The sequence below is a fragment of the Rhinoraja longicauda genome, chromosome 2, assembly GCF_053455715.1.
Source record: "Rhinoraja longicauda isolate Sanriku21f chromosome 2, sRhiLon1.1, whole genome shotgun sequence".
Classification (NCBI taxonomy): domain Eukaryota; kingdom Metazoa; phylum Chordata; class Chondrichthyes; order Rajiformes; family Arhynchobatidae; genus Rhinoraja; species Rhinoraja longicauda.
Window position 1 is genome coordinate 7,914,828 of NC_135954.1, and position 23,012 is coordinate 7,937,839.

A 23,012-nucleotide genomic window follows, 5' to 3' on the forward strand; every position below is an offset into this window, starting at 1 on the left:
CAGGATAGAACTAGTGCACTAGCCTTGGTGTTGGTCGGTGCTGACCCGGTGGGCCGAAAGGGCCTGTTTCCGCGCTGGGTCTCTAAAAGTCTTTTTAAAAAGTCTAAAAAGGTTCAGTTAGATGCCGGTTTTATGGCAAATTATTTTCCATGCTGATGACCACATACAGCAAGCACGTCATTATAATGTAATGTTCTATAAAGCTTTTTATTGTCTGAGTTAGGTCACTACGTTAGACTGCCACAGTGAAGAACTCCACTGGTGAGAGATGTATCCAAAAACAGTTACACTCCTTTAGATGAAAATGTATTTTCGAGACACGAACTCTGCAGAATGAAAATCTAAAAATTGCCTCACTACAATTTCCACTGTCTCATAACCATCACTTTGACAAAGCCTCACCTGCAAGAGGTATCTTCACATGCTACTGCTTTTGGACTTTAGAGAAACCAATTATAACTTGCAGCAACTTTGGTAAAAAATGTGAAAGCTCTAGACTTTAGAGTTACAGCGCGGAAATAGGCCCTTCGGCCCACCGAGTCCGCGCCAGCCAGCGAGCACTAGCACTAGCCTACACACCAGGGGCAATTCACAATTTACAGAAGTCAATGAATCTACAGACCCGTATGTCATTGGAGTGTGGGAGGAAAGTGGAGCGCCCGGAGAAAACCCAGGCAGGTCACGGGGAGAACGTACAGACAGCACCCGTAGTCAGGATCGAACCCGGGTCTCTTGCAGTGTGAGGCAGTAACTCTACCGCTGCGCCACCGTGCCACCATTCCTCCTACATCTATTAAGCCTTTCGACATTAAGGAATGTATCTACCTTTTAAAAAAGTATATAATGTAGCAAATTTGTCCTCCATTGTCATAACGTCGTATTTTGAGTTTGAGTATGAGTGGTAGTTTATAATAGACAATAGGTGCAGGAGGAGGCCATTTGGCCCTTCGAGCCAGCACTACCATTCAATGTGATCATGGCTGATCATCCACAATCAATACCCCGTTCCTGCCTTCTCCCCTGACTCTGCTATCCTTAAGAGCTCTATCTAACTCTCTCTTGAAAGAGAATTGGCCTCCACTGCTTTCTGAGGCAGAGAATTCCACAGGTTTACAGCTCTCTGAGTGAAAACGTTTTTCCTCACCTCCGTTCTAAATGGCCTACCCCTTATTTCCTAAACTGTGGCCCCTGGTTCTGGACTCCCCCAACATTGGGAACATGTTTCCTGCCTCCAGCGTGCCCAACCCCTTAATAATCTTATATGTTTCAATAAGAAGGGGCGGCACGGTAGCGCAGCGGTAGAGTTGCTGCTTTACAGCGAATGCAGCGCCGGAGACTCAGGTTCGATCCTGACTACGGGTGCTGTACTGTAAGGAGTTTGTACGTTCTCCCCGTGACCTGCGTGGGTTTTCTCCGAGATCTTCGGTTTCCTCCCACACTCCAAAGACGTACAGGTATGTAGGTTGATTGGCTGGGTAAATGTAAAAATTGTCCCTAGTGGGTGTTGGATAGTGTTAATGTGCGGGGATCGCTGGGCGGCACGGACTTGGTGGGCCGAAAAGGCCTGTTTCCGGCTGTATATATATGATATGATATGATGATATGAAGATCCCTTCTTATTGGCATGTGTACAGGGGGAAGCTTTTGTTGCGTGCTATCCCGTCAGCGGAAAGGCAGTGCACGATTGCATCGGCAGTGTACAGATACACGATCAAGGGAATAATGTGGATAGCGTTTAATGTATGGCGTAGCAACTCTACCGCTGCGTCACTGTGATGCCCCTGTTCTGTTGACAAGTGAACTGAGAGGTTCTAGACGAGAGGGTTGTTATATTTTTGTAAACTCTGCTCCCTGTTAATACAGTCTCTCGGTTCTGCAGGTGTGCCTGGTGCAATGCCGACAGGGAAGTGGCAGGGAAACCTACGAGCCATAAAATGGAGCGATCAAAAAACCCACGATGGTTGCCATGGTAATTGATATCTATATACTAAAACTCGCGTTTGTTTGTTTGTTTGTTTGTTCCTGAACTGCAGCCAAAACGGTACACGGTAGCGCGACAATATTCAGCCCATCTTACTCACCGTCGTCCCTTCGGTGCTAATGGAAGAAGTTTCATTGAAATCGGTGTTTTATTTTTAAAGTTATTCGCATTCTAAAGGTTAAATCTATCTCCTTTGGAGGGAGGGAGGGAGGGGCATGGAGGGAGGAGGGAGGTTGAGGGGGATGGAGTGGGGGGAGGGGAAGGGGGGTTGGAGGGAGGGGGACGGGGAGGGAGGTGGGCAGGTTTGGAGGGGAAGGTGGGAGGGGGAGGAGGGTGGAGGGGGGGAAGGTGGGAGGGGGAGGAGGGGGGAGGGGTGGGGGAGGATGGAGAGAGGGGAGGGAGGGGAGAGGGTGCTGCACCAATGCAGGAGAGGTTTGGGCCCATCGGGTCCACTTGGTCTAGTTAACCTTTAACTTTGAGTCCTCTGCATAACCAGTTGGAAACTACACAAAATGATATTTACTTATTACATTTTTTTTATATTCACCTGCCACGAGGTAGATGTATTCTGTAATGTCAAATGGTTTAACAGATGTAGGAAGAAGGGTGGCACGGTGGCGCAGCGGTGAAGTCGCTGCCTTACTGCACCAGAGACCTGGGTTCGATCCTGACCACGGATGCTGCTTGTACGGAGATTGTACGTTCTCCCTGTGACCTGCGGGGGTTTTCTCCGGGTGCTCCGGTTTACTCCCACACTCCGAAGACGTTTAGTCAGAGGGTGGTGAACCTGTGGAATTCCTTGCCACAGACGGCTGTGGAGGCCAAGTCAGTGGATATATTTATAGGCGGAGATAGATAGATTCCTGATTAGTACGGGTGTCAGGGGTTATGGGGAGAAGACAGGAGAATGGGAGAAATAGATCGGCCGTGATTGAACGGTGCAGCAGACTTGATGGGCCGAAAGGCCTAATTCTACTCCTATTCCTTATGATCTCGTGACGTACAGGTTTGTAGGTTAGTTGGCTTCGGTTTTAAAAAAAATGTGTAAAATTGTAAATTGTCCTTAGTGTGTCGGATAGTGCTAGTGTATATCATATCATATCATATATATACAGCCGGAAACAGGCCTTTTCGGCCCTCCAAGTCCGTGCCGCCCAGTGATCCCCGCACATTAACACTATCCTACACCCACTAGGGACAATTTTCACATTTACCCAGCCAATTAACCTACATACCTGTACGTCTTTGGAGTGTGGGAGGAAACCGAAGATCTCGGAGAAAACCCACGCAGGTCACGGGGAGAACGTACAAACTCCTTACAGTGCAGCACCCGTAGTCAGGACGGGGTGATTGCGGGGCATTGCGGACACGGTGGGCCGATGGGCATGTTCCCGCGCTGTATCGCTAAAGTCTACAGATGGAATCCTGACGCTGAACTGGTTGATGAAAGAAAATGGAACGGTCAAGCCCAGAAACGGGCCCTTCGGCCCACAATGTTTGTGCCAAACATGATTCCCAGTTAAACTGATCTCATCTGCCTGTGCATGATCACAAAGCTTTCCAAAAGCCTCTTAAACGCCACCATCGTATCTGCCTCCACCACCACCCCTGGCGATCCGTTCCAGGCCCCCACCACCCTCTGTGTAAAATCACTTCTTAGGGAGCAATTTTTTTCATTCTTCTGTCGTGAAGCCTAACCGGATATAACAGTTTTTACGTAACATGAAGACTTGCGTGATTTGGAGTTGTTAGACAATAGACAATAGGTGCAGGAGTAGGCCATTCGGCCCTTCGAGCCAGCACCGCCATTCAATGTGATCATGGCTGATCATTCTCAATCAGTACCCCGTTCCTGCTTTCTCCCCATACCCCCTGACTCCGCTATCCTTAAGAGCTCTATCTAGCTCTCTCTTGAATATATTCAGAGAATTGGCCTCCACTGCCCTCTGAGGCAGAGAATTCCACAGATTCACAACTCTCTGACTAAAAAAGTTTTTCCTCATCTCTGTTCTAAATGGCCTACCCCTTATTCTTAAACTGTGGCCCCTTTATTATTCCTCTCAGGATTCGCAGTGTTTCTATTTATCTTAATCGGATTTGTTCAAAGTGTATTTAGAGTCACAGAGTGATACAGTGTGGAAGCAGGCCCTTCAGCCCAATTTCCCACACCGGCCAACATGTCCCAGCTGCACTAGTCCCACCTGCCTGCGTTTAGTCCATATCCCTCCAAACCTGTCCTATCCATGTACCTGTCTATCTTTCTTAAATGTTGGGATAATCCCAGCTTCGACTACCTCCTCCGGCAGCTCGTTCCGTACACCCACCGCCCTTTGTGTGAAAATGTTACCACTCAGATTCCCATTAAATCTTTTCCCCTTCACCTTAAACCTATGTCCTCTGGTTCTCGATTCACCTACTCTGGGCAAGAGACTCTGCTGTACCCATTCTATTCCTCTCATGATTTTGTACACCTCTATAAGATCACCCCTCATCCTCCTGCGCTCCAAGGAATAGAGACCCACCCTGCTCAACCTCTGCATATAGCTCACACCCTCTAGTCCTGGCGACATCCTCGTAAATCTTCTCTGCACCCTTTTTCAGCTTTCTGTTTGATTTGTTTTCAAGTGGTCCATTTATAAAATGAGATGGAATGAAACTTTCAATAGACAATAGACAATAGGTGCAGAAGCCAGCATCGCCATTCAATGTGATCATGGCTGATCATTCTCAATCAGTACCCCGTTCCTGTCTTCTCCCCATACCCCCTGACTCCGCTATCCTTAAGAGCTCTATCCAGCTCTCTTGAATGCATTCAGAGAATTGGCCTCCACTGCCTTCTGAGGCAGAGAATTCCACAGATTCACAACTCTCTGACTGAAAAAGTTTTTCCTCATCTCAGTTCTAAATGGCCTACCTCTTATTCTTAAACTGTGGCCCCTTGTTCTGGACCTCCCCCAACATTCGCTGTAAGGCAGCAACTCTACCGTCGCGTCACCGCGCCGCCGTCTGTTGGCGAGGAGGTCGAGGATCCAGTGGCAGAGGTGGGTGGGGACTCCACCTTACATGAGTTTGCAGATGAGCTTGGTTTGGAGGATGGTATTGAAGGCAGACCGACAGAGCGACCACTTTCATGGAGTCGTGCAACAACCGAGGGTAGACACAAAATGCTAGAGAAACTCAGTGGGGCAGGCCGCATCTCTGGAGAGAAGGATGTACCTTTAGGAAGGAGATGGAGAGGAACTTCACTGTACCTTCGGTGCACGTGACAATAAACTGCACTCAGACTCAAACTTAAGAGGCTTAAGATAGGCACATGGATATTCCAGGAATGGAGGGATATGGATCAAGAGCGGACAGATAAGATTAGTTTATCTTGGTATCATGTTCCACACAAAACATTGTGGGCACAAGGGTCTCTATAGTCAAGAGAGAGCTAGGTAGAGCTCTTAAGGATAGCGGAGTTAGAGGGTATGGGGAGAAGGCAGGGACGGGGTACTGATTGAGAATGATCAGCCATGATCACGTTGAATGGCAGTGCTGGCTCGAAGGGCCGAATGGCCTCCTCCTGCACCTATTGTCTATTGTCTATTGAATCTGTGGAATTCAATGCCGCAGACAGTCATTGGGTAGTTTTGCAAAGTCATTGGGTATTTTTAAGGTGGAGATGGGCAGATTCCTGATTGGTGCGGGTGTCAGGGGTTACGGGGAGAAGGCAGGAAAATGGGGCTGAGAGGGAGAGACAGATCAGCCATGATTGAATGGCGGAGTAGACCCGATGGGCCGAATGGCCTAATTCACCTCCTATGACTTATGAACTCACGAATGGGTGACGTTTCGGGCCGAGACCCTTCTTCAGACTGGAGATTGTCTTCGACAATCGTCTGATCAGAGGAATGGATCAGAGGGCTTCCAGCATTGCACTCTACTGGGTGAGGAATGCCATGCTGTACCGATCTTGCCAGTCATGTCAGTTTACAAGTTTAGTTTACCGTCACCTGTACCGAGGTGCAGTGAAAAGCTTTTGCTGCATGCTAACCAGTCGGCAGAAAGACAATACAGCCTCGAAAATAAAAGGACGTGCCTTCAGAAAGGAGATGGGGTTGAATGGTGGTGAATCTGTGGAACTCATTGCCGCAGATGGCTGTGGGGGCCAAGTCATTGGGTATGTTGTAAGGTGCAAATTGGCAGATCCTTGATTACGAAGGATGTCAAGGTTTATGGGGAGAAGGCAGGAGAATGGGGTTGAGAGGGAAAGATAGATCAGCCATGATTGAAATGGTGGAGTGGACTGGATTAATTCTGCTCCAATGACTAGTGAACGTGCGTACAATCTCCTCACCGAGGTCAGAATACAACCCGGGTCTCTGGTGCTGTGAGTCAGCAGCTCTACAGTTGCACCAAAGTGCCAGCTTTACAGAGAAGTCACGGACCATAATTAATCTTGCTGTTCTATTTTTATTTGCCTCCTCTTGGCAGGGATGTTTGCTTGGATTTAGTGTGGAATGCGGAAGTCTAACGACTGCCATTTGCTTTGCAAAGTTAAGAGGGTTATTTCCTGTTCAATGACCTACAAAGGAAACAAAAGGCTTTTGTTTCGTTCCCTAAGAACCTTTGTGTATAATTATAAAACGTAACAATATTAATTTCCACCACGATTTGCAAAACCAATGCTCAGACTGAAGGATAAAGGATAAAATGGGCGGCACGGTGGCGCAGCGGTAGAGTTGCTGCCTAACAGCGCTTGCAGTGCCAGAGACTTAGGTTCGATCCCGACTACGGGTGCTGTCTGTACGGAGTTTGTACGTTTAGATTTTTAGATTTAGAGATACAGCGCGGAAACAGGCCCTTCGGCCCACCTAGTCCGCGACGCCCAGCGATCCCCGCACATTAACACTATCCTACACAAACTAGGGACAATTTTTACATTTTACCCAGTCAATTAACCTACATACCTGTACGTCTTTGGAGTGTGGGAGGAAACCGAAGATCTCGGAGAAAACCCACGCAGGTCACGGGGAGAACGTACAAACTCCGTACAGACGGCGCCCGTAGTCGGGATCGAACCTGAGTCTCCGGCGCTGCATTCGCTGTAAGGCAGCAACTCTACCGCTGCGCCACCGTGCCGCCCTTCTCCCCGTGACCGCGTGGGTTTTCTCTGAGATCTTCGGTTTCCTCCCACACTCCAAAGGCGTACAGGTTTGTAGGTTGATTGGTTTGGTTAAAGTGTAAATTGTCCCCAGTGTGTGTAGGATAGTGTTAATGTGCGGGGATCGTTGGTCGGCGCGGACCCGGTGGGCTGAAGGGCCTGTTTCCGCGCTGTATCTCCATAATAAATCATTTGAGGTTAAGTGTAGGAAGGAACTGTAGATGCTGGTTTACATCGAAAATAGACACAAAATGCTGGAGTAACTCGACAGGCAAGCAGCATCTCTGGATAGAAGAAATGGGTGACGTTTTGGGTTGAGACCCTCCTTCATTCTGGAGTCAATTAACCTGCAAACCTGTACACCTTTGGAGTGCCGGAGGGAACCGATGATATCGGAGAAAACCCAGGCAGGTCTCAACATTTAAGATTAACTCCTGGACCACCCTTTATGCGAAAATGTTACCCCCTCAGATTCTTATTAAATCTGTTCCCCCCCTCACCTGTAAACCCACGTCCTCTAGTTCTCGATTTCACCTGCTCCGGGCAAGAGTCTCGGTATGTCTACCTGATCTATTCCTCTCATGATTTTGTCCTCCTATATATGATCACCCCTCATTCTCCTGCGCTCCAAAGGATAGAGAGGCCTTTAAATGCGAGTGTGTGGAAACAGTTTGTGGTGGTTGACTGGATCACAGTCAGTACATGACTTGCAATTCTTGCCCAGGAGTTGATCTTAAATGTTATCATCTCTTTTGCATTTGTTTCCACCATGAAAATAATATTTTTAGTACATGTCCGCCCTCTTCATTTAGCCTTTGTTTGCATTTCTGCAAGATATGTTGCGTGATAACAATACAATCTAAACTTTTAGTTACGCAGGTCTGGAGTTCAAGGGAATTGAAATAGACTTCCTCATTTATAAACAACTTCTACCAGGAATAGATCGGGTAGATGCACAGAGTCTCTTGCCCAGAGTGGGGGAATCGAGAACAAGAGGACATAGGTTTAAGGTGCGAGGGGGAGGATAGATTTATTAGGAATCTGAAGGATAACTTTTTTTTTTACACAAAGGGTGGTACACATGATATTGTACACCTTTATAAGATCATCCCTTATCCTCCTGTGCTTCAAGGAATACAACTGTAACACAAAAAACTGTGCTTATTGACCTTTTCAACGCAATATTGGCTTTGGAGGCCGAGTCGTTGGGTATTTCTAAAGCAGTCATTGATGGATTCTTGATTAGTAAGGGTGTCAAAGGTTACGGGGAGAAGGCAGGAGAATGGGGTTGAGAGGGAAAGATAGATCAGCCATGATTGAATAGTGGAGTTGACTCGATGGGCCGAATGGTCTAATTCTGCTCCTATCACTTATGACCTTTACAGTTGCTGTCTACGATGCATCCCATTTTTCCTCAATGGGGATTGTCAACAGCGCCAATAAAATAGCCATACAGCATCGAAACAGGCCCCTCGGCCCAACATGCTCATGTTGACCAAGATGCCCCATCTACGCTAGTTCCACCTGCCTGCATTTGGCCCGTAGCCTTCTAAAACTTTCCTATCCATGTCCCTGAGAAGGCAGGAGAATGGAGTTGAGAGAGAAAGATAGATCAGCCATGATTGAACTAGACTCGATGGGCTGAATGGCCTAATTCTGCTCCTATGACTTATTTACTTCTGAACACATTATTTCCATCTAGTTAACAATGTAGAAACAAGGAACTGATGATACCAAAAAAACCCCAATGCAAAGTGCTGGAGTAACTCAGCGGGTCAGGCAGCATCTCTGGAGAACATGGATAGGTGTTCCCAGCTGTTATCAGACAACTGAACCATCCTACCACAACCAGAGAGCAGGCCTGAGCTACTATCTACCTCATTGGAGACCCTCGGACTATCTTTAATCAGACTTTACCTTGCAGTATACATTTAATTTAGTTTATTGTCACGTGTAGCAAGGTACAGTGAAAGGCTTTTGTTGCGTGCTAGCCAGTCAGCTGAAAGACAATACATGTACACGAACTGTACACTGCAAGGTCCAGGAAGCGAGCGGGCAAGATCATCTCTGACCCCTCTCACCCTGGCCACAAACTCTTCGAAGCACTTCCCTCTGGAAGGCGACGCCGGACTGTCAAAGCAGCCACACCCAGACATAAAAACAGCTTTTCTCCACGACTGATAGTTCTACTCAATAACCAAAGTCTGTAGTCTCTTTTTTGCTCTGGTTTATTTTCACCCACATGTTTAGACCGTAATGTTGTATCCTTATTGTTTTGATGTGGTTATGCTTTATTCCTAATTGTTAACTGTATGTTTTGTGTCGTCATTTGTGAGCGGAGCACCAAGGCACATTCCTTGTATATGCACATACTTGGCCAATAAACTTACTTATTCATTCATTCATGATCACAATCGAGCCATTTACAGTGTGCAGAAACATGATAAAGGGAATAACGCCCTCTATCCTGTATCTGTGGACACTGTGGACGGCTCGATTATCATCATCATATCATATATATACAGCCGGAAACATGCCTTTTCGGCCCTCCAAGTCCGTGCCGCCCAGCGATCCCCGTACATTAACACTATCCTACACCCACTAGGGATAATTTTTACATTTACCCAGCCAATTAACCTACATACCTGTATTGTCTTTCCGCTGACTGGTTGGTACGCAGCAAAAGCTTTACTCGGTACACGTGACAATAAACTAAACTGAACATATAGTGCAAGATAAAGTCTGATTAAAGACAGTCTAAGAGTCTCCAATGAGGTAGATGGCAGCTCAGGACCACTCTCTAGTTGGTGATAGTTCAGTTGCCTAATAACAGTTGGGAAGAAACTGTCCCTGAATCTGGAGGTGTGCGTTTTCAAACTTCTGTACCTCTTGTCCGATGGGAGAGGGGAGAAGAGGGAGTGGCCGGGGTGAGACTGGGTCCATGATTATGCTGCTGGCCTTGCCGAGGCAGCATGAGGTTTAGATGGAGTCAATGGTTTCGAAAAGTACTAAATTGGGGGTAAAGCAGATAATCACATTTCTTAGGCAAGAAGCCGGGGAGAGTAAATTGGAAGCAGTTGTTATTGAGCAAGTCCTCACTGTTCATGTGGAAATTGTTTAACAATCAGCTGATTAAAGTTCAGGATTGGCATGTTCCTCCAGTGTGGAGGAATGATAAGGAGAGCAAAGTAAGAACCTAGGGCGGCACGGTGGCGCAGCGGTAGAGTTGCTGCCTTACAACGAATGCAGCGCCGGAGACTCAGGTTCGATCCCGACTACGGGCGCCGTCTGTACGGAGTTTGTACGTTCTCCCCGTGACCTGCGTGGGTTTTCTCCGAGATCTTCGGTTTCCTCCCACACTCCAAAGACGTACAGGTATGTAGGTTAATTGGCTGGGCAAATGTAAAAATTCCCCCTAGGGTGTGTAGGATAGTGTTAATGTGCGGGGATCGTTGGGCGGCGCGGACCCGGTGGGCAGAAGGGCCTGTTTCTGCGCTGTATCTCTAAATCTAAAAAAAGAATCTAGATGATCACAGCGGTTCCAAACTTCCAACGGTCAAAAAGAAAAGTTCGGTCCATCATGGGTATGACTTCCCCACCATCAAAGGAATCCACAGGAGTCATAAGTGATAGGAGTAGAATTAGGCCTTTCGGCCCATCAAGTCTATTCCACCATTCAATATTGGCTTATCTATATCTCACTCCTAACCCCATTCTCCTGCCTTCTCCCCATAACCTCTGACACCTGTACTAATCAAAAATCTATCTATCCCTGCCTTAAAAATATCCACTGACTTGGCCTCCACAGCCTTCTGTGGCAAAGAATTCCACAGATTTGCCACCCTCTGACTAAAGAAATGTCTCCTCATCTCCTTCCTAAAAGAACGTCCTTTAATTCTGAGGCTTTGGCCTCTGGCCCTAGACTCTCCCCAAAAAGGCAGCCAGCATCATCAGGGAGCCACACCACCCTGGCCACTCACTCATCTCACTCCCACCATCAGGAAGACGGAAACTGTAATGTCTAGGTTCAGCAACAGGTTCTTCCCTCCTGCCATCAGTCTATTGAACACTACAAACAACCAACTAAACTTCAAACTAAGAACTGTCTTTGTTGGACAGGCTAGATGCAGGAAGATTGTTCCCGATGTTGGGGAAGTCCAGAACAAGGGGTCACAGTTTAAGGATAAGGGGGAAGTCTTTTAGGACCGAGATGAGAAAGTTTTTTTTCACACAGGGAGTGGTGAATCTGTGGAATTCTCTGCCACAGAAGGTAGTTGAGGCCAGTTCATTGGCTATATTTAAGAGGGAGTTAGATGTGGCCCTTGTGGCTAAAGGGATCAGGGAGGTATGGAGAGAAGGCAGGTACGGGATACTGAGTTGGATGATCAGCCATGATCATATTGAATGGCGGTGCAGGCTCGAAGGGCCGAATGGCCTACTCCTGCACCTATTTTCTATGTTTCTATGTTACACCAGGGACCGTGGGCTTTTGTTTAGTGTAGTTAGTGAGGTACAGTGAGAAGCTTTTGTTGTGTGCTAACCAGTCAGCGGAAAGACAATACATGATTACAATTGAGCCATTCACAGTGCACAGATACATGATAAAGGGAATTACGTTTGGTGCCAGTAAAGTCCAATTAGAGATAATCCACTGTGGTAGATAGCAGCTCAGTACTATTCTCTGGTTGATAATAGTGCATGATAACAGCTGGGAAGAAACTGTCCCTGAATCTGGAGATTCTGTACCTCTTGCCTGACGGGAGAGGGGAGAAGAGGGAGTGGCCGGGGTGAGACTGGTCGTGATTATGCTGCTGGCCTTGCCGAGGCAGCGTGAAGTGTAGATGGAGTCAATGGAAGGGAGGTTGGTTTGTTTGACGGACTGGGCTGCGTCCATTGTTCTCTGCAATTTCTTGCATGAATGCGTCATCAACTAATACTGAGTTTTTTGTTATTAACCAATTTTGTTTGTCTATTGTATTACCTATTGAGTATTGTGTTTACAAAGCTGTTATGCTCCCGCGAGTAAGGATTTTCATTGTTCCGTTTCAGTAAATATGACTAAATTTAGGCACTCGTGACTCTCTCTTGGTGAAGCATACAGTATGTAAGGATAAGAAGGATTAAATCGGATAGAGGCTGTGAGGAATGAGAAACAAACTCAAAGTAAACATGCAGGTGAAGCAGGCAGTGAATAAAGCTAATGGCATGTTGGCCTTCATAACGGGAGGATTTGAGTAGAGGAGTAAAGAGGTCCTTCTGCAGTTGTACAGGGCCCTGGTGAGACCACATCTGGAGTATTGTGTGCAGTTCTGGTCTCCTAATTTGAGGAAGGTTCACCATGTTAATCCCCGTGATGGCGGGACTGTCATATGAGGAAAGATTGGAAAGAATGGGCTTGTATTCACTGGAATTTAGAAGGACGAGAGGGAATCTTATAGAAACGTATAAAATTATAAAAGGACTGGACAAATTAGATGCAGGAAAAATGTTCCCAATGTTGGGGGAGTCCAGAACCAGGGGCCACAGTCTAAGAATAAAGGGGAGGCCGTTAAAAAATGAGGTGAGAAAAAACTTTTTCACCCAGAGAGTTGTGAATTTGTGGAATACTCTGCCACAGAAGGCAGTGGAGGCCAATTCACTGGATGAATTTAAAAGAGCGTTAGATAGAGCTATCGGGGCTAGCGGAATCAAGGGATATGGGGAGACGGCAGGCACGGGTTACTGATTGTGGATGATCAGCCATGATCACAATGAATGGCGGTGCTGGCTCGAAGGGCCAAATGGCCTCCTCCTGCACCTATTTTCTATGATTCTAATTCAAGCAGGCAATTAGATGGGCCAAAAGAGGTTGTGAAATGTCATTGACAAGTCAGAATTAAGAAAGTGCCAAGAGTTTTTAGTTTAGTTTAGAAATACAGCATTGAAACAAGCCACCGAGTCCACACCGACCAACAATCCCCGCACATTTACACGACTTTTTTGTTTGTTTCCATCTCTGTTCTAGCAAAGTGTCCTTGTGTTGAGATGTTGTCTATGTTGCCCGTTTCACTGAAGTGGCTTGACATGTTCAGCACTTCCAGCATTTTTTGCTCATTGTTTGGCATTAGTAACATCTTTCTGCTTATCTCCTATTTATCTCTGAAATCAAGATTTTGAATTAAGTGCTGTGCTGTTTCTATCAGATTTGGCACAGCAGTGAATCGAAGCCAATGCTTCAAGCCTCGCGCACACCAGGAACCAAACACTTTATGAAAGCTGATGTTTCAAAGAAGCTTTGAGGGAGTTTTTGGATTAGATATTGTTCTTGCCAGGTTTAGTCACCTAGGCAGTTGCTTGCACTAGCAATGGAATGCTGAGTCATCATGTTTGTTCCTGGCCAAACAAATACATTCAAGATGAAATGTACAACAGACGCAAATCATCTTTTGAGCTTTTTTGTCCCCTTATCGGTTTGCATAAGCTTACAACATGGATCCCTTTGACATTGGGTCAACAACTTCAGTTTGTTGTAAGCCAGCCATTCCATTGAGAACAGGCATTGTTCACCCTGGCTTTGTTTTGCAATTTAAAAAGCTTTCAAAGTCAGTTGTGACCTTTTGGAAGAGACGGATTTTCTAGCAGTAATCTTAAAAGGGTCCCGAAATCTTGATGTATTTAGAGTCGTACGGCATGGAAATGGGCCATTTGGTCCAGCTTGTCCACGCCGACCAAAAATGTCCTCTTCTGGGCACCATGTTACAGGAAAGATGTTGGCAAATTGGCAAGGGTGCACAGGAGATTTACGTTCAAGATTCAATTTAATTGTCCAATTAAGGTACAGTGAAATTTAGGTGCAGGAGGAGGCCGTTCGGCCCTTTGAGCCAGCACCGCCATTCAATGTGATCATGGCTGATCATTCTCAATCAGTACCCCGTTCCTGCCTTCTCCCCATACCCCCTGACTCCGCTATCCTTAAGAGCTCTATCTAGCTCTCTCTTGAATGCATTCAGAGAATTGGCCTCCACTGCCTTCTGAGGCAGGGAATTCCACAGATTCACAACTCTCTGACTGAAAAAGTTTTTCCTCATCTCAGTTCTAAATGGCCTACCCCTTATATTTTCTATGTTTCAATGTTTCTACCTCAGCCCTCGGCATCCTGCGCTCCAAGAGGTAAAGTCCTAGCATGCACAATGTCTCCCTCTATCTCGGTCCTCAAGTCCTGGCAATATCCTCAGATTTTCTCTGCACAGTTGAAAACCATTGATCCCAGAGCAACAAGACACAAGGAAGAACAGGGGAGGATTGGTTTGTAATATATTCAGGACTGTTGTATGTTGAAAGACTGGAGCGACTAGGCTTGTATACACTGGAATTTAGAAGGATGAGAGGAGATCTTATCAAAACATATAAGATTATTAAGGGGTTGGACACGTTAGAGGCAGGAAACATGTTCCCAATGTTGGGGGAGTCCAGAACCAGGGGCCACAGTTTAAGAATAAGGGGTAGGCCATTTAGAACGGAGATGAGGAAAAGCTTTTTCAGTCAGAGAGTTGTAAATCTGTGTAATTCTCTGCCTCAGAAGGCAGTGGAGTCCAATTCTCTGAATACATTCAAGAGAGAGCTAGATAGAGCTCTTAAGGATAGCAGAGTCAGGGGGTATGGGGAGAAGGCAGGAACGGGGTACTGATTGAGAATGATCAGCCATGATCACATTGAAGGGTGGCTCGAAGGGCCGAATGGCCTACTCCTGCACCTATTGTCTATTGTCTATATTCCTTTATTCGTCCCACACCGGGGAAATTTACAACACCGGGGAAATTTACAAATTTACTGTGTATTAGTTGCCTAAAATTGGAGAATTCAACGTTCAGACCTTTGAGTTGTAAACTACCCAAATAGAATATGAAGTGCTCTTCCTCCATTTTACGTGTGGCTTTCTCCTTGACTCCCAACAATGGAGAAAGCCCAGGACAGAAAGCTTAGTATGGGAAGATAGACTCAAAATGAAGGAGTAACTAAAGCGGTTCAGGCAGCATCTCTGGAGAAGAGGAGTAGGTGACGTTTCGGGTCGAGACCCTTCCTCAGACTGGTCTCCCGGCAGCAGCTGTAGTCAGGATCGAACCAGGGACTCTGAGGAAGCAGCTCTACCGCTGTGGCACCGTGCCGCCACTGGTGATCCAACGTGCGGCCAAAAGAATGCGTGAGGTACAAAATGTAGAGCAGGAAGGACAAGGCCAACACGTCAGGTTGCCTCAGTCTTCCACTCCCAGACAGCAAAAAAGGTGGGGGTTGGAGGGCGTGGGGGAGGGGGGGGGGGAAGAGAGGGGAGGCACAAGGGGTGGGAGGGTGGGGGGGGGAAGAGAGGGGAGGCACAAAGGGTGGGGGTTGGGGGTTGCAATCAAAAGGTTGCAATCAAAAGGGTTGAGTTAGAAACTTAAAAACATAGGAAATAGGTGCAGGAGGAGGTCATTTGGCCCTTTGAGCCAGCACCACCATTCATTGTGATCATGGCTGATCATCCACAATCAGTAACCCGTGCCTGCCTTCTCCCCATATCCCTTGATTCCACTAGCCCCCAGAGCTCTATCTAACTCTCTTTTAAATCCGTCCAGTGAATTGGCCTCCACTGCCCTCTGTGCAGAGAATTCCACAAATTCGCAACTCTCTGGGTGATAAAGTTTTTTCTCACCTCAGTTTTAAACGGCCTCCCCTTTATTCTTAGGCCGTGGCCCCTGGTTCTGGACTCCCCCAACATTGGGAACATTTTTCCTGCATCTAGCTTACCCAGTCCTTTTATAATTTGATACGTTTCTATAAGATCCCCTCTCATCCTTCCAAACTCTAGTGAATACAAGCCCAGACTTTCCAATCTTTCCTCATATGACTGTCCCTCCATCCCGGGGATTAACCTTGTGAAAATGGAGTAGTCCCGCCATCCCGGGGATTAACCTCGTGGAGTAGGCCATTCGGCCCTTCAAGCCAGCACCGCCATTCAACATGATCATGGCTGATCATCCAAAATCAGTACCCCGTTCCTGCTTTCTCCCCATATCCCTTGATTCCTTTAGCCTGTTCTCCTATTCTCCCTTCCTGACCCCTGTTAGTTAATAACACAAAGTGCTGGAGTAACTCAGCGGCTCAGGCAGTGTCCCTGCAGAACCTGGCCAGATGACCCTACGAAGGGTCTGAAGAAGGATCCCAGCCTGAAACGTCAGCTGTCTAGGTTCTCCAGCGATGCTGGGGTGGCACAGTGGCGCAGCGGTAGAGTTGCTGCCTTACAGCGGCAGGGACCCTGGTTCGATCCCGACCACGGGTGCTGTCTGCTTTAGTATAAATGTACGTTGTCCCTAGTGAGTTTAGGTCAGTGCAAGTGTGCGGGGATCGCAGGTTGGTGTGGGCTGAGGGGCCTGTTTTCGTGCTGTATCTCTAAACTAAACAAAACTAAAGATGCTGCCTGACCCGATGAGTTACTCCAGCATTTTGCTATATTATGGCGAGTCCGAAACTTGTTGGTTGTAAGAGGAGTTTATTGCAGCCTCAATATTCGGATACAGAGTTAAACAACAAGGTAAAGGACAACCAATACAAACTTACTGTCTTCCTTGAAGACTTCGCCGAACTGACTCAATCGGGCGCCAAACGCGCACATGACATCGCTGGCCAATCAGCGATGTCGCTCTCTGGACCAATCCCTATGGTCGCGTTCCCACGTGACCTCGCTGGCCAATCCGAGGGTTCGACGACCTGGACCATTCTCTATGGTCGCTACATGACCCCCCCCAGAACCCGAGGTGCGGAACCTAGCAGGGAGCCGGATTTCGCGACCATAACGAGTACGGAGAGGGACAGCCTGAACCACAGGAGCCGGAGGTTCCGGACTTGGCGGAACAGCCGGAACGAGAGGTTCTGGAGGAACTACCGGAACGGGGGGTCCTGGAGGGACTGCCGGAACGGGGGGTCCTTGAGGAACTGTCGGAACGGGGGGTCCCGTACTGAGCGGAACTAACGGAGGTCGGCCTCTCCTAGGGGTTTGACCGACCAGGACTGGTTGATCCGGGTCCAAATGGGCAGGTTTGAGCCGGGACACTGAGACGAGCTCACTCTTGCCGCACATGTCTAAGGTGAAGGTAGCCGTTCCCTTACGCAAAACCCGGAACGGCCCTTGATAGACCCTCTGCAACGGGGCGCGATGGGCATCTTTACGCAGAAAAACAAACTCACAGTCCTTCAGGGAAGACGGTTCATGTACCATGGGACACCCATGACGTGAAGTCGGAACTGGAGCCAGGGAGCCCACCCGTTCCCGGAGAGATGCTAACACTGATGGGATTGTAGGCAGCAGGTCTGAAGAGTCCGGAAACAGATCTCCGGGTACTCGAAGTGTCGAGCCATATACTAGCTCTGCGGACGACGCACCGAGATCTGGCTTAGGAGCAGTCCGGATGCCCAAAAGAACCCAAGGGAGTTGGTCTACCCAGTCCGGGCCTTCAAGCCTTGCACTGAGGGACGCCTTAAGTTGGCGGTGGAACCTTTCTACGAGTCCATTTGCTTGGGGGTGATATGCAGTCGTGGGTTGTAACTTGGACCCGTACAGTTCTGCCAGCGCGGCCCAGAGGGACGAAGTGAACTGTGGCCCTCTGTCAGTGGTTATAACTGCCGGGACCCCGAAACGAGCTACCCAATGAAGGGCCAAAGTCCTAGCACAAGACGCTGACGAAATATCAAACAATGGGAAAGCCTCTGGCCACCGGGTGAACCGATCCACCACCGTGAGGAGGTGGGTGTAGCCCCGGGAGGAAGGCAAAGGCCCGACCAAATCTACGTGGATGTGGAAAAAACGAACAGCCGGGACCTCGAAATCCTGTACGGGGGGCTGGACGTGGCGCTGGACTTTAGCGGTCTGACAGGGCACGCAGGAACGTGCCCACCCCGCTACCTGTTTCCGCAGGCCATGCCAAACAAACCTCGCTGCTACCAAGGCAGAGGTGGAGCGGATGGACGGGTGCGCCAGCCCATGAATGGCATCGAAAACCCGGCGCTGAAGGGAGGGCGGTACTACCGGCCTGGGACGGGGAAGAGAAACATCGCACCAGACTTTCGTGCCCTCCGACCCACAAGCTACCTGGGCCAACTTCAATCCCGAAGTGGTGGACTGGTAAGCCGAAACGGTATCCGCCAGGAGCTGTGCCTCCGCAAGCTCCTTGGGATCCACTTCGCAGTCCACCGCCGAAATAGGGGGAAAAGCAGGTCTAGACAGGGCGTCAGCAACGGCATTAAGCTTACCCGCGACATGACGGACATCGGTGGTAAATTCGGAGATAGCGGTCAGGTGCCGCTGCTGGCGGGCCGACCATGGGTCAGACAATTTCAAAAAAGCAAATGTTAATGGCTTGTGGTCCGTAAATGCCACAAATGGGCGGCCCTCGAGGAAGTACCTGAAATGACGAACAGCTAAATAGAGAGCCAGAAGCTCTCGGTCAAATGCGCTATACTTCAGCTCGGCCGAATTTAGTTGCCGGCTGAAAAACGCTAAAGGCTGCCAACGGCCACCGACCTGCTGCTCCAGAACCCCGCCCACCGCCACGTCAGAGGCGTCAACCGTCAGGGCCGTGGGGGCGGAGGGGCTCGGATGGACCAACATGGTGGCGTCTGCCAAAGCTGCCTTAGCTGCTGTAAAAGCCGACTCAGCGGTCGGGGACCACAACAACTCTACCGGATTCCCTGCAAGGCATTGGAAGAGTGGGCGCATGACTCGCGCAGCTGCCGGAACGAACCTATGGTAGAAATTAACCATGCCTACGAACTCCTGTAGCCCTTTTACTGTGGTGGGCCTAGGAAATGCCCGGATAGCCTCCACCTTTTCGGGCAAAGGGGAGGCGCCGGCAGGGGTAATTCTGTGCCCTAGAAAATCAAGAGCAGGAAGGCCGAATTGACATTTGGAGGGTTGGATTATGAGCCCGTGGTCTTGGAGCCGCTGGAACACGGTCTGCAAATGGGCCTGGTGTTCCTGCACGGAGGGGCTGGCTACCAGGATGTCGTCTAAATAAATAAACAAAAACGGTAAACCCCGTCCCACGCGGTCCATCAGTCGCTGGAAAGCCTGTGCCGCGTTCTTTAAACCGAAAGGCATACACAACCATTCAAACAACCCGAACGGAGTAATTGTTGCAGTTTTCTGTATGTCCTCCGGCCGCACCGGAATCTGATGGTATCCTCGCACCAAATCGATTTTGGAAAACACCACCGCTCCTTCCAGCCCAGATGAAAAATCCTGTAGGTGCGGTATGGGGTAGCGATCAGCCGTGGTGACAGCATTGAGACGCCGATAATCGCCACATGGTCTCCACCCCCCAGATGCTTTGGAGACCATGTGTAACGGCGAGGCCCATGGGCTGTCAGACTGACGGACAATTCCCATTTCCTCCATTTTCCTGAACTCCGCCCTTGCCACCACCAGTTTGTCTGGCGGTAGTCTCCTGGCCCGAGCGAAAACGGGAGGGCCTTCGGTGCGGATGTGATGGACCACACCGTGCTTAGCCGAAGGCGTGTCAAAACGTTGGACGAGCAGCTCCGGAAACTCTGCCAGAATCGCAGCATACGAGTCGGGGGCCGTGACGACGGCCTGGGCAGTTGGGCTGGGCGATTGTCGGAGCGACGTGCTCATCTTCGGCGGAGGGTCGGAGGTCGTTACCGCGGACATCAGGAACCAGTGAAAAAGCCCAGAGAAAATCTGCGCCCAGGATCGCTTGTTTGACGTCGGCTATGATGAATGGCCATTCGTACGTGCGGAGGCCTAACACAAGGGACATCTTCCGTGTACCGAAAGTGCGAATTGGGCTGCCATTAACCGCGATGAGGGTGGGACCTGTCTTACCCGATCTGGTTTCGAGGTCGGTCGGCGGCACTATGCTGACGATGGCTCCCGTGTCTGGTGATAGAGCGCTGACGAGGTAGAAGTACTTCGTGGATTCGTCCGACACCTTCTTTATATGAAATTGAGCCTCGGCATGGATAAACCAAGCTTGCGGTGCGTGCGTCCAAAACAACGGTAGATGAACGCCTACCGCGCTTGACTCCGGTGTGCCCTGCTCGGTCATCGTCAACGAGGCGTCGGGTTCCTGCTCAGTCGGTGATCGTCCAGATCACGTCGGGGTCACCAATATGGCGAGTCCGAAACTTGTTGGTTGTAAGAGGAGTTTATTGCAGCCGCAATATTCGGATACAGAGTTAAACAACAAGGTAAAGGACAACCAATACAAACTTACTGTCTTCCTTGAAGACTTCGCCGAACTGACTCAATCGGGCGCCAAACGCGCACATGACATCGCTGGCCAATCAGCGATGTCGCTCTCTGGACCAATCCCTATGGTCACGTTCCCACGTGACCTCGCTGGCCAATCCGAGGGTTCGACGACCTGGACCATTCTCTATGGTCGCTACAATATCATTATTTGTAGAAACATAAAAAATAGGTGCCGGAGTTGGCCATTCGGCCCTTCGAGCCAGGACCGCTACTCTGTCACCCTCCCTACAACTTAAAAAACTCTTTTGCTCTTTGTTTGGCATTAGTAACATCTTTCTGCTTATCTCCTGCTTATCTCTGAAATCAAGAATTTGAATTAAGTGCTGTGCTGTTTCTATCAGATTTGGCACAGCAGTGAATCGAAGCCAATGCTTCAAGCCTCGCGCACACCAGGAACCAAACACTTTATGAAAGCTGATGTTTCAAAGAAGCATTGAGGGAGTATTTCGATTAGATATTGTTCTTGCCAGGTTTAGTCACCTAGGCAGTTGCTTGCACTAGCAATGGAATGCTGAGTCATCATGTTTGTTCCTGGCCAAACAAATACATTCAAGATAAAATGTACAACAGGCGCAAATCACCTTTTGAGCTTTTTTGTCCCCTTATCGGTTTACATACGCTTGAGGAAGGATATTCTTGCTATTGAGGGCGTGCAGCGTAGGTTTACTAGGTTAATTCCCGGAATGGCGGGACTGTCGTATGTTGAAAGACTGGAGCGACTAGGCTTGTATACACTGGAATTTAGAAGGATGAGGGGGGATCTTATCGAAACGTATAAGATTATTAAGGGGTTGGACACGTTAGAGGCAGGAAGCATGTTCCCAATGTTGGGGGAGTCCAGAACCAGGGGCCACAGTTTAAGAATAAGGAGTAGGCCATTTAGAACTGAGATGAGGAAAGACTTTTTCAGTCAGAGAGTTGTGAATCTGTAACAGCAGCCTGTAACGTCACCTGTCTGGCCACAGTTTAAGAATAAGGGGTAAGCCATTCAGAACGGAGACGAGGAAGAACTTTTTCAGTCAGAGAGTGGTGAAGGTGTGGAATTCTCTGCCTCAGAAGGCAGTGGAGGTCAGTTCGTTGGATGCTTTCAAGAGAGAGCTGGATAGAGCTCTTAAGGATAGTGGAGTGAGGGGGTATGGGGAGAAGGCAGGAACGGGGTACTGATTGAGAGTGATCAGCCATGATCGCATTGAATGGTGGTGCTGGCTCGAAGGGCTGAATGGCCTACTCCTGCACCTATTGTCTATTGCCAATTGTATATTATCTGTGGAATTCTCTGCCTCAGAAGGCAGTGGGGGCCAATTCTCTAAATGTATTCAAGAGAGAGCTAGATAGAGCTCTTAAGGATAGCGGAGTCAGGGGGTATGGGGAGAAGGCAGGAACGGGGTACTGATTGAGAATGATCAGCCATGATCACATTGAATGGTGGTGCTGGCTCGAAGGGCTGAATGGCCTACTCCTGCACCTACTGTCTATTGTCGATTGACCCTACGAAGGGTCTGAAGAAGGATCGCAGCCTGTAACGTCACCTGTCTGGGTTCTCCAGAGATGCAGGGCCGGCACGGTGGCGCAGCGGTGGAGTTGCTGCCTTTCAGAGGCAGGGACCCGGGTTCGATCCCGACCACGGGTGCTGTCTGCACGGAGTTTGCACATTCCTCCCGTGACCCGCGTGGGTTTTCTCCGGGATCTCCGGTTTCCTCCCACACTCCAAAGACGTACAGGTTAATTGGCTTGGGTATAAATGTAAGTTGTCCCTAGTGTGTGTAGGCGAGTGCAAGTGTGCGGGGATCGCAGGTTGGTGTGGGCTGAGGGGCCTGTTTTCGTGCTGTATCTCTAAACTAAACAAAACTAAAGATGCTGCCTGACCCGATGAGTTACTCCAGCATTTTGCTACATCATTATTTATAGAAACATAGAAAATAGGTGCAGGAGTTGGCCATTCGGCCCTTCGAGCCAACACCGTCATTCACTGTGATCATGGCTGATCATCCAAAATCAATACCCCATTCCTGCCTTCTCCCCATACCCTTTGATTCGTTAGCCCTAAGAGCTCCATCCAACTTTCTCTTGAATACATCCAGTGAATTGGCCACAGATTCACGACTCTCTGGGTGAAAAAGTTTTTCCTCATCTCAGTCTTAAATGGCCTATCCCTTATTCTTAAACTGTGACCCCTGGTTCTGGACTCCCCCAACATCGGGAATATTTTACTGTATCGAGCCCGGCATTTCTCAACCGGGGTTCCCGGAACCCTAGGGTTCCACGAGAGGTCGCTAGAGGTTCCGAGAGAAATAGTGATAAATAATCTAATCATATGTAAATGAATTTTTGAGTCATTTTTGTGTTTAATTTCATATTTGTAATTTTATTATACACGCACGGCATATAATTGGAAAATTCTTGGGTATTATAATAAAGTCTTCAACCTGTTATCTATTTTCACCCGCCCTCAGCCGCGTTCGACCTCAGAAAGGCACCCGCCCGAGTGCCGGGAGTGGCGGCCAATGGGGGGGGGGGGGGGGGGGGCTGCTGAGCCATCCAGCTGCTGCTGAGCCGTCCAGCTGAAACTTGAAATGCTCTTCCAACCCCTCCCTGCTGGGAGG

General features: G+C 48.7%; 1 protein-coding gene across 1 annotated transcript in view; it reads left to right on the top strand.

The window, feature by feature from the left end:
• The window catches only part of LOC144602035 (N-acetyllactosaminide beta-1,6-N-acetylglucosaminyl-transferase-like), a 62,653-nt gene that overhangs the window by 25,591 nt on the left and 14,050 nt on the right, over positions 1–23,012 (top strand). The window contains exon 2 of the mRNA XM_078414702.1: positions 1,880–1,969. Coding sequence (XP_078270828.1) covers positions 1,880–1,969 — 90 coding nt within the window. The remainder of the gene's footprint in view (positions 1–1,879; positions 1,970–23,012) is intronic.